Source organism: Bombyx mori, chromosome W (assembly GCF_030269925.1).
Source record: "Bombyx mori chromosome W, ASM3026992v2".
NCBI lineage: Eukaryota > Metazoa > Arthropoda > Insecta > Lepidoptera > Bombycidae > Bombyx > Bombyx mori.
Genome location: NC_085135.1, coordinates 4,731,956 through 4,743,681, shown reverse-complemented (window position 1 = coordinate 4,743,681; position 11,726 = coordinate 4,731,956). Strand labels below are relative to the sequence as shown.

Genomic DNA, 11,726 nt, shown 5'->3' with positions numbered 1-11,726 from the left:
CCGGCTCCCGGCAGCAACACCCTTTTCTGTGTTCTTATATCGACGGCGGAAAGCGAAAAGGTCGTAGTCTACAATTTCTGATTTTTTTTATTATTGCACTATTCGAATCAGAAAAAAAAACTGCTTCATATGGTCCGGGTTATGTAATTCTACGATGAATAGGTTATAAATTAACATTTTGAAAAAATAGGTTTTAACTTATATGTCTGCATTCAAAAAGGCTGTAAATTACAGAAAAAACAAGTAATAACTTATACTACGTCGATTACAACAATTTGTTTTCCGTATAAAAGGATGCATGTTGATGACGCCATCAGTAATGCTGGCTCCAGTGCGGACTACCGCGTTTTATTCGCTCGTGTTTTTATTTATCGCGCACTAACTACGTTTTAGCGGGTAGTGGTATAAGGATCGAGTCTTCTTACTATTGAACTTACGACATTTACGTTGTCTTATTTAAAGTAAATATACAGTTAAACACCATTTTTATAGTGATGCAGATTTAAAACTTCATCGATTTACCGCCGTTTGATCGAAGGCGAAGCGGTGTTATTTGATGATCGCGTCGCCGCTCAGTAGACATCGAGCAGCCTAAGCGAGTGGCGGTAAATGTTGTAAGTGATTTTATAATTTCAAATAGTGGGTGTGATTACGTAAAACTAAAGTAAGTACTATATTATTATATTCGCATTTTTTCCTGTAATGCATAGTAGGATGCTAATATTTTGCTAAATAGGTACTCATTCTCGTATGTCGTTCTAATAAATACTACGTATTATGGGAGTAAGAATAATTGCAATACTGGTAGTATGAGTACGATGCTGTTAATGTATTACGATAATAAAAATATTAATATTACTAATATTTTTATGACACAGGTTCACTTTAGTGAGTGAATAAGATTGTATGAATGTATACTATATAAGTTTTTCATGTAGATACCTACCTAGCGTCTATTTCTATATAAACTGATACCGATTTTAAATACTTTTGTATTCACGTTAATTTTTACGTAAAATATAAACAAACTTAAAGTTCATTATGATAAGGACGACATATACAAGCTATTTTATTTTTCACTCCATAGGACACTTCTAAACAATGATTAGTTCCTAATCCTTTAATAATCTGTAGAATTAGTTTTTGGCAATAAAGTGTTTCTATCTATTTATCTATCTATCTAAGTTTTGCTAAAATTACTTTTATTTAGATGGCGGACAAACGAAGAATATGGCGTGACAAGCTGAGAGGTGATTGTTTTCCTCAAAACCCTCCAAAAAAGTCAAAAGTCCAAATCCTTCAACAAGATGTATATAGGAAAATAGATGGAAAGTTAGTACTTATGCGTAGTCTAGACAACATGAATAACAATGAAGACGGAGAACCAGATGAGCTTAAAAGTACATCAGATAATCAAGATATTGTCAGAACTCCTGACCATAGACCCAAAGACGTTTTAGAAAATTTGACACCTACATTTAGAATTCCAAAAGACTATTTAGAAGCCACGGCTGAATTTTTTAAAGAAATATCTCCAAAATTAAATGAAAGCCAAGACAAGGATGACATTAACATTGATGTGATTCAAGGGTGTATTACATCGGACACAAACAATTTTAACTTTGAACACTGCATTGATAATCAAGAACAAGAGATTATCAGCAACAAAAATAAAGAAACAATTTCTTTAAATACTTGCGACGATAGCAATATAGCACTTAATGTGTTCACAGCTGAGGTATGCGTTGAAAGTAAAAAAAGTAGTGAAAATAAGAATGCAACATTGGATTGGCAGCTTTCAAATAAAGAAGAAAATTTCGAAAAGGATTTCAAGGACAACAACCATAACAAATTACCAGCTAACAAAACGAAGGGGGCTATATTAAATGATGCTAATGCCGATAAAATAGAATCCTTCATTAATTCAGAATCTGCTCAAACTGTAACTAAAATTAATAAAGGAAAAAATTACCGAAAATCAACCACACCAGCACCAACTGGAAAAATAATGAAAAAAGAAAGTATTAGTAGAAGGTCAAGAAGGAAACTCAATTTTAATAAATCTTATATTGATTTTGTAGCTGAGGATGATCCTGATATCATGTTGCTGAACGAAGCTTTTCCATCGGAAGAATCGAATGTAGAGCTCAGTGAAGAAACAGCTTCTTCAAGTGATTCTGAATGTAACTATTCCAAAAAAGGTACCTAATAAAATATAATTTGACATAATAATTATCTACAAGGTTTAACACATTATTATATAAATATACCTACTAATGTGCTAACCTTGTTGATTAGAAAGCATTTTATAATATTTTTATGCAATTTACTTTCAGATAAGAATAAAACGAAAAAGAAATTAAAAAAAAGTAAGAAACTGGCAATGAAAGAGCATCAAGAAATCCTAGATGTAGAAAAAGAACACCAACTTCAAGTAGAAAAAAGTAAATGTAAAGCACACGTCAAAAAAGAAAATCGTTACAGAAAAAATAAAGGCGAAGAATATTTCAATACAAAAGGCGAGATAATTGAAAAGAAACATGTAAAACCCAATCCATGTGCTAAAACTAACTGCATAAATAATTGTAAAGAGATTTCCAAAGAGCGTCGCAATAGTCTCTTTACGCATTTTTGGGGTTTGAATAGCTACCAAAGAAGAAAAGACTGGATAGCCCAGTGTGCTATAAGAAAGGCGATTAAAAGACCTACAAAGAATACTTCGTCCAGTAAATCTCAGAGATATTAATATTTTATAAATGATGGCGAAGGTAGACGCAGAGTATGTCAACAATTTCTAATTTCTACATTAGACATAACACAAAGATTTATTCTTTATACGCTTGTTACAATGACTGATGGTTTTGCAAAAGAAGATTGTCGTGGAAAAATCGGCGGGGGTCGAAATAAAACATCTGAAGTCATAATTGAAGAAGCCAAAGACTTCATTCTTAGTTTACCTCTTTTGCCATCTCATTATTGTCGGAGAGACTCAACGAAATTATATCTACCAGGAGAATTTAAAAACATTACGAATTTGCATCGCGTGTATCAAGCCCATTTCCCCAACAAGAAAACAATGTCGTTTAAAGTATTTTCTGCTTGGTTTCATAAATATTTTAACATTGGGTTTCATATCCCTAAAAAAGATAAATGTGTCTTGTGCATTTCTGCTAAAAGCTACGATTGTAAAACTGAAGAAGAAATGAATATAATTATGAAACACCAAGAGGAAAAAGAAGAATCATATAAAAGATTCGTATTTCACCAGAAACTGAATAAAATAGACAACGGAACGGTATGTGCCAGCTTCGATCTTCAGAAAGTTTTGAACACCCCTCACGGTGAAAGCATGCTACTCTATTACACACGAAAATTTTCAGTTTATAACCTCACAATTTACGAAAGCAATACACAACTTGGAATTTGTAATACCTGGACAGAAGCTGACGCTAAAAGGGGGGCTAATGAAATAGCAACATGTTTGCTAGCGTACCTAAAAGATGTCGACAAACGCGGATATGTGAAGCAAGTGATACTGTACTGCGACTCCTGTTTTGGACAAAATAAAAATAAAAGTATTCTAGCTATGTTGCGATATGCATTAACGATTTGTGAGAATATCAACAATATTCAAATAAATTATTTGATTCCAGGACATACATATATGCCTGTTGATAGCATGCATGCTACCATAGAAAATTCACTAAAGAAAACAATAGTCTGGGCACCGTCACAATGGCCAACCATTATGGAGTTAGCTAGAAAAAATCCAGAGCCATACGTTGTGAATGTAATGACTGGTAAAGACTTTTTGGGATTTGAAAATATTGTAGAACGTACTTACAAAAAGAATCAAACCATCAATATTTCGAAAATATGTACCGTTACTTTTCATAAAAAACATGCTAACAAAATGTTTGTTAAAACATCAATGTTACCAGGTACAGAAGCTACAGAGATTCAATTAGGTCCTTTGAATAATGTCATTCCAAAACAAAATTTGTATACTTCAAAATTGCCAATTTCGCAAAAAAAATATACAGATTTAAAGAAAATGATTGATAAAAATTTGATTCCGGAAAGATTCGCAAAAGAATACTTGAGCTTAAAAACCAGTACAAAAGTTATTGACTGTTTACCTGACACTGATGAGGAAGATGATTAAATATGTTTTGAGGATAGTTAAGTTTGTCATTTAGTTTTAAGCTCATTATTTCATATACATAATTACTTTTGTTATAGATGTACCAATATTTTTTTATTTAAATGCTTACTGTACTGGTACAAATATTATAGATTTTATGAGAGTATTTTTAATAGTGTTGGTAAAAATAATATGAGACCTGTTACATTTAAAGACAATTAAGTTAATTAAGTAAACTACTTATTTATAAATGTTTTTAACAATTTTTAAGCTTATTATGTTTTTTGTCAATAAATATTTCAAATATAAATTGTAGTGTAAATTATTTATTGAACTCTACGTTTTAATATTCTGTCAAATTTTTTTTTTTTTTACGTGTAGTTAACATTTGTCGTGTCCTGAATCGGCTGTTATTTTAGTTTACACCATATCTAAGAGATTAATTTCATTGAATAACCACGTTCACAACGTATAGTTTGGCAGCCTTAGTTCAAGTACCGCTGCTTACCGCGTTTTCGCTTTCCTTAAAAAATGCATTTAACCCAACTCCATACAGCTCTATAGTGCAATTACAGCGTTTTAACATTCTGTAAATATAGTTCAAAAAGTCGTAGTCAACAAAATTTTGGCAAATAATTGTTAGAATAAGTTTTGGAGTTAGAACATTATAAAAAAAAAAATAACAAGCCTAATATCCAAAAATCTGGAGTCTAACTTAAAAAACACGGTAGTTATGATTTTTTGAAAAAAAGTGTAAAAGTTTTTTGGCTCTGGTGAATATTTCCGTTTTTGTGAATGACGACGTTTTCGCTTTCCGCCGTCGATATTGTTTTCATCGCTTTATCTAAATCAATCTTCTGTAATTTGAAAATCTTCTTTCCTCTTTTCGTCTTCACAAACTTCTATTCTTCATAATTGTATTTGTTCATAATTTATTCAGCTACTCTCGTAATTTATGTATGTTGTAAAATTTTAACTGCTGGCTAAGGGTCGCCATGTATTGGAGTGTTGTAGGTGAAATAAAAGAGAACTGTTCAAGTCGACAATTCATGTAATACTGTTGTAATTTAGTGTGTGCAGTTACAAATATAAGGTTAGGTGAGCTGCACACTACAGAAGAATTTAAAAATACTTTTAGTGAAAGTCCCTCCTTAAATGACTTCTTTCAGTTTTTAAAAGGCCGTTCGGATGTTCTAGAATCCATACGTCATAATAATAAGCCCGAACGACAAGCCAATACTTTTAAAGGAGAAACAAATTCATCTTTTCATAAATTTGAAAGGTCTCATGCAAAATCCTTTGCAATTTCAGCCTCGTCTGCGTCTTCTTCTGTGGCGTGTGTTCTGTGCAACGGCAGCCATCGCCTGTACGACTGTGATTCGTTCCTTGGAAAGCCGGTTGACGAGCGTATCGCCGATGTGGTGCGGTTGAAGCTGTGCTTCAACTGTCTGCGCAAAGGTCACTCTTCTCGTCAATGCAGGTTACGCCCAGGGGGGTGCAACTCCCATACCAAGGAAAATAACATACAACTAGCGTCATCTTACTCCTGTGGCGACGTCATTTTTGTAACGTTTAGGCATTAATGATCTAATAAACTCACTAGATGGCAGATACGAGTTCTGACTCAATAAAAAATGCTATCGTTGGTAGAAGTTGGAATTATTTCAGAAACAAAAAAAATATATGTTAGAAACATAAACCGTACTTATCAATATTTTTTATTTTTAACAAAAATCCTGTTACATTAAATGTCTTATGTTACATTAAATGATATTTCTGTTAGGAAAATAAACAGTATCATGGAAATAAACTGCTACTAAAACCAAATTTTAGAAATATTTTACTTTGGATTGGCAACTTTGTAGTAGTTTGTAGTTTTCAAAATGGCGTATCTGACGCTTTAATTTTTTAAATCGTTTTTGGTTTGGTCTCGGTTTGTGAGCTATTTTACGATTTAGTATCAATTTGGAGCAACTTTTAGTTTGTGAAAATATTAGACGATTAGGCATTAAGAAACTGTTTCGAATTCTCTTTAGACATAACTTGGCTCCAATACTTTTTCTTCGTTATAGTTTCGTATGCCTGTGTATATTGTTTTCATTACTTACAGAAAGTTTATTATTAATAGTCAGCATGCCTCGAAGATCGAGAATGAAATTTTATTTCGGATGCCTTGGTAACGGTGAGTTTGCACTATTTTCCCGCTATATCATTTGTTAACAGAAATATTATTAATTATTTATTTGAATGAAATAGCACCAACTAATGGTCTTTCCTATTTCTGTTGCCAAGCTATCATATTATTATGTTAAGTTTCGATCGAAACAGTCGTTATTAAGTCTCGTATTAACACCCAATAACATCTAAGATAATCGTCTCGAGTGGGTGGCAGCATTTATGTTTTGCAACGCAGCGTATTATATGCTTATTGTCAAGTGGGCTCGGAACTAACTTTTTGGAATGATCAATTAAAGACTAGCTACTAAAAACATATTTTCTTAATTTTACGTATTTGAAGGTCCCTTCCATGCATTTGCGAATCCACAAAGTTTGATAATAGAACAAATTGAGAGATTTAATAAATGGAAATCTGTACTAAGTGCAGAATCTCAGGAAAACAGTGAAAAATATATGTATAACAACATTCGCCTTTGCAACAGACATTTTGAAAAGTGCTTCATACTACCATCAAATAGACTTATAACAATATTAATTTATTTGTTTGTAAATATTTCAGACCAAAATTATGCAGCTCACATCGAAATTGATCAGCCACAGTTGTTGAGTGGAATTGTGCCGACTTCAAGTATGAATAATATGACAAAAATTGAAAGTGTATCATACAGAAGTAGGTGCCAATATCTGTATTTTTTAATAAACTACTCTAATACTGAACATAAAATTATTCATGACTAAAACCCATATTTGAATAGTTTGTCAAGTATATTTGATTTTGAATTATACACTTTTCTTTTCAGAATTTTAGAGGAGCTCAAATTATAATTTGACAAATTATTTGATTCATTTAATTGTCATTCTTATCAAAATTCTCCAAAACAATACAAAAACTGCTTAAAAAGAAATTCTCCTCATTTTAATTTATGGCATGATTTACTGCCTATATTAGAGTCTATTAAATTCAAATCAGGTGTTATAAAAAATAATGTAGTAAATATTAAACACAAATCAATTCTTTCAATCCAAAAGTGGATCCATAACATCAAAGTATTTAAAGAATTGTGGCATTTTTTAAATCAATACCACAATATCTGCAATTTACTAACTAGAAATTTGAATCAAGATCCATTGGAGAATTTCTTTAGTAGTAATAGAAGTAACGGTTTTAGAAATATTAATCCTAATTGTAGTCAATTTATTAGTGCTTTTAAAACATTGCTCATTAATAATTTTGGTTCACCTCATTCTCTAGGAGCGAATTGTGAGAAAGACAACACTAATCCAATGAAAATCTTTACAAAGTTTTTCAATCAGAAGTCTAATGACATTCTCAAAATAGATTATTCTATTGATACTGAGCAATTGATATTAGTGGTGGGTCAATTAAAAAGTAGCGATTGTTTGATTTATGCTGAATTAAAGAAATATGTATCAGGATATATTATAAAAAAATGTTAATCAAAGATTTTTACTGGATGTACTGCCTGCATGCATGATTTAGCTGAAAACAATTTAGACATTAATTCTTTTATCTATGAGATTGATTGCACTAAGAAATCTTTGTTTTATCCCAATCACAATTTTATCAATTTAATGAACAGTATTTATTATTATACAATTGTTGCCTGTTTACCTTTTTCTCCCGAATCATCCTTTTTAAAGCATAAAACTGCTGTTGCGCTTAACCTCGCTTGTGATTATAGTTTTATTACATGTAAGGAACACAAAACCAAATTAATTAATTTTATTAATGATCTCCAAATTTGATCAATAATATATAGCTGGTGTAGGTACTGGTGTAAATGGTATTTTGCATGGGAAAATTTCGAAATTTGATAAGAATGACCTTGTGAAAGTAGAAACCTTAGATTATTATAACAAAAAATATATAAAATAAATGATTTTGTTAAATTAACTTGGTTAGTATAATTATAAATCATTTTTATTTCTTGGTGGTAAAATAGAATATTTTTACTATACAAGAATACTGCAACTTCTGACTGGAATATAAATGGTTGAGGTAGGGCATATTGTAAAGTTATACCGATGTGTATCACCATCTTGCTTATTTCTGTCGGGAAGCAGTCATGGTTTCCTATTTAAATAAAATACAGCACAATTGATCTCACATCCAAAGTTAGATGATGGCATTCACGTTTTGTTTTCTGGTGTTTGATAACCTAGTTACACCAAGTGGCCTGTGACCACGTTCATCCTTCTACCCAATATATATATATATATATATTTTTTGTAGACAAATGTTCGATAATGACAAAATTTTATGGAAAAATTATAAGGAGCACATAAAATGTCTGAAACATGAAAATTAAGATTGATGCACTATATTTGAAGCAGAAGGTTATGTAAGTATGATTAGATTAACACTAAATTTTTCATGGTCGTATTTTTTCAATATTTGTTACATACTTAAGATACTTTGTTTCTCTTTTTCAGAAGAAGAACTGATTCAGCAAGGAATGTGAACTCACAAGGGATCTTAATTTTTTTTTAAATATGTTTATAATTTATAAATTAATAATTGAAATAGTTCATATGAACTAAATTGATACCAATTTTGTTTTAAAATAGGTTGTTTAGTTCTTATAGTTATAGTATATTACATTTGAATAGTTGTTGTAATTAGTAAGTTAGTAATATATGAAAATACTGATATAAATTTTTGTAAATAACCTTTTGTAAATTCTACGAGAAGATGATTTTAATTAATGGTAATTCAAAAGCATTATTGTGGAATATATTAGCTAAGTCGTGTTTTCTGTATGAGCAGATATAAACGAAAATGCCCAAACATGATTACGTTTCTTACATTTTCATTCTGTGAAATCAATATGCTTGTGACTGAGTATATTAAAAATTTATTAAAACTTAAGTGATAGACAGCGACCCCTATGGCACCGCTAAAGTTTATAAGCACTGGTGACCACTTATCACGAGCCGGGCTGCGTACTCGTCTGCCGTTGAGGGCAATAAAAATTTTCGAAACCCTTTCTTAGATGTAATATTAATGTACATTTAATTTGGATTAAAAGATAAATTTACATTTTATGTTTGCATGTGTATGTTTATAATTCATTTGCATGTAACGAACATCAGTTTCTTTTGTAACAAAATTCAAACTAATGGTTTGCAATGAATGTAATTATCTTTAAGATGATTTTCTTTCAATCTGCTGTTTGTTTCATCTAGTATTACCAAAGCTAAAGCGTCAGAAACGTCAGATTAGAAATAAATTAGAAGGGAAATAAAACTATAACTATTGTAATCATGTCTAAGATTTCTATAAGCGTCATTAAGTACAAACTATCAATATTTAAGAGTACTTTAAATCATTATTACATTTTTTAAACATTTTTTTTTTTTTCAAATTATGTAACAAAACGTTTTGTGCAGAACAAAATGTCACATATTATGAACAATTGTGGGTTAATTGTTTCTTAAATTTCTAAATGTTTATAAGAATGCTAAGAATAATTTAGTATTCACTTTAGTGTGTGTATTATCTCTACAATGCTAGTTTAAATGACAATTATTGTATGACGAAGCATAGGTAGTGTTTATAGATGTAAGATTTTCGTACAAGGTCATGATCTGTCACGATCAACTTTAAGCAAGAACTGCTAACGTTAAGAAACAAATTTATTAAATTTAATTCAAATTGTCTACTATGTTTGTAATGGAAAGCTGACATGTTTATATTTCGCACGAATGACTTAATTGAGATGGAATGATTTGATTATCTAGACTTATTTAACTTTTAGATAACTTTCGATTTAATGTTAATAAGTACGCTAGTAGGATTAATCTAGAGGAGTTATTGTTATTCGAAATTTTATACAATTGTACGTTCATACTATCTTTTAACAGTAAATTGTTTGTAATATAGGGAAATTAAATAGCTTACAGAGAATTACAGCTTTTTATTTAAAAAAACTGTTTTCTCTCTGTGTGAAAAGGTCTTATCGATTAGAATGCTGAACACAATCAAACGTTCTTTAATATTTCATAAGTACTACCGGGAATTTCAGCGATTCTAAACGATAAGATTTTTTCATAAAGAGAGTTAATTATAAAAAATATTAAAATTACTAAAAAAGCCACCTGGTGAGGGGTAGGGAGACTAATAATCGACAGCAGCGACGCCTGCTGTCCTGGGCTCTAACTAAAGCAAAAATAAAAATGAGAGTTGCGCATCTATCTCAAATATATTAAGTGTATAGTCTATGGTTACGCCCTTGTTCTTCTTGCAAACAGCGACATAATTCTCTGTTGCACAAGGGGGGTTCTCAGGCTGTAAGTACTTCCGACACACACGCGATCATAACTACAGCAGAAAATGAGGTTGAGGGGGATCATGATGACAATGTCATGTGTATGTCAGTCTCAGTTAACAACCATGTATTGCTTTCAACAGCGTTAATAGAAGTTTATAATTCAAGCTCAAATAAGCGTCTAATAATTCGAGCGCTGCTAGACAGCGGGAGTCAAACGTCTTTAATAACCAGTAAGGTAAAAAATGAATTAAACTTGACTCCTCAGCCATCCAGGCTCGCTATTGTAGGTGTAGGTAATCAGCCTTTATCTAATACTATGCAACGTTGTTCTTTAAAGTTGAGGTCAAAGCAAACCGATTTTGAAGCAGATATTTCTTGTTTTGTGCTACCTCAAATTTCAAGTAATTTGCCTAACAGTACATTCGATGCATCAATATGTAGCTTGCCTAGTAACATTAAGTTAGCCGATCCTAATTTTAATCACTCTGCACCAGTAGATATGCTCATAGGTGCTGACTTATTTTGGCATTTAATTGAATCTGATAGATTAGATTTTTGTCCAAATCAACCCACCGCACTAAAATCAAAATTGGGTTGGATATTGTCCGGACCTTTTGTACCAAACAAAACTAGTAATATTAATAGCGTACAATGTAATCATGTGTCATTTAATTCAGACAAGGATACTGTGTCCAACGATTCACTGCACAATGATTTAAAAAATTTTTGGGAATTAGAGAAAATTCCTACAAAGAAAAATATATTAACTGCCGACGAAATTGAGTGTGAAAATCATTTTTAAAAATATACATACCGTGATGAGGATGGACGTTTCCATGTGAAGCTCCCTCTACTGGCAGAACCAGAATGCTTAGGGAATTCATATAATTTTGCTAAAAAACAATTTTTGTCCTTAGAGAAAAGGTTAACACGAGACGCTAATCTAACACAAATGTACTCACATTTTATAAAAGAATATAAAGATTTGGGCCATTTATCAGAGTCTAGTAAATTAATTCCTGAGCAATCATTCTTTATTCCTCATCACCCAATTTTTCACCCTACTAGTGAATCAACGAAATAACGCGTCGTTTTTAATGGAAGTTCTAAAA

General features: G+C 31.2%; 1 protein-coding gene and 1 long non-coding RNA gene across 4 annotated transcripts; both read left to right on the top strand.

The window, feature by feature from the left end:
• The first annotated feature begins 1,218 nt into the window (after positions 1 to 1,218).
• On the top strand, positions 1,219 to 4,339 carry LOC134201684 (myb-like protein X). Of its 2 annotated transcripts, none has more exons than XM_062676922.1 (2): positions 1,219 to 2,201; positions 2,337 to 4,339. In XM_062676922.1, the coding sequence occupies exon 2, from the start codon at positions 2,849 to 2,851 to the stop codon at positions 4,163 to 4,165; it is 1,317 nt and encodes a 438-aa protein (XP_062532906.1). In that variant the 5' UTR covers positions 1,219 to 2,201; positions 2,337 to 2,848; the 3' UTR covers positions 4,166 to 4,339. Both variants share the same exon structure in this region, with proteins under 2 accessions (XP_062532906.1, XP_062532908.1).
• A 1,703-nt stretch (positions 4,340 to 6,042) lies between these two features.
• Positions 6,043 to 10,250, top strand: LOC134201788 (uncharacterized). Of its 2 annotated transcripts, XR_009977050.1 has the most exons (4): positions 6,043 to 6,326; positions 6,882 to 6,992; positions 8,577 to 8,685; positions 8,777 to 10,250. It is a non-coding gene; the product is annotated as an uncharacterized LOC134201788 (long non-coding RNA). The 2 variants fall into 2 exon arrangements; XR_009977049.1 differs by lacking the exon at positions 6,043 to 6,326 and having other exon boundaries at positions 6,618 to 6,992.
• The last annotated feature ends 1,476 nt before the right edge of the window (positions 10,251 to 11,726 follow it).

Excerpts from the sequence above, each read along its gene's own strand:
- LOC134201684 (XM_062676922.1), top strand. The coding sequence starts at position 2,849 with ATGACTGATGGTTTTGCAAAAGAAGATTGTCGTGGAAAAATCGGCGGG.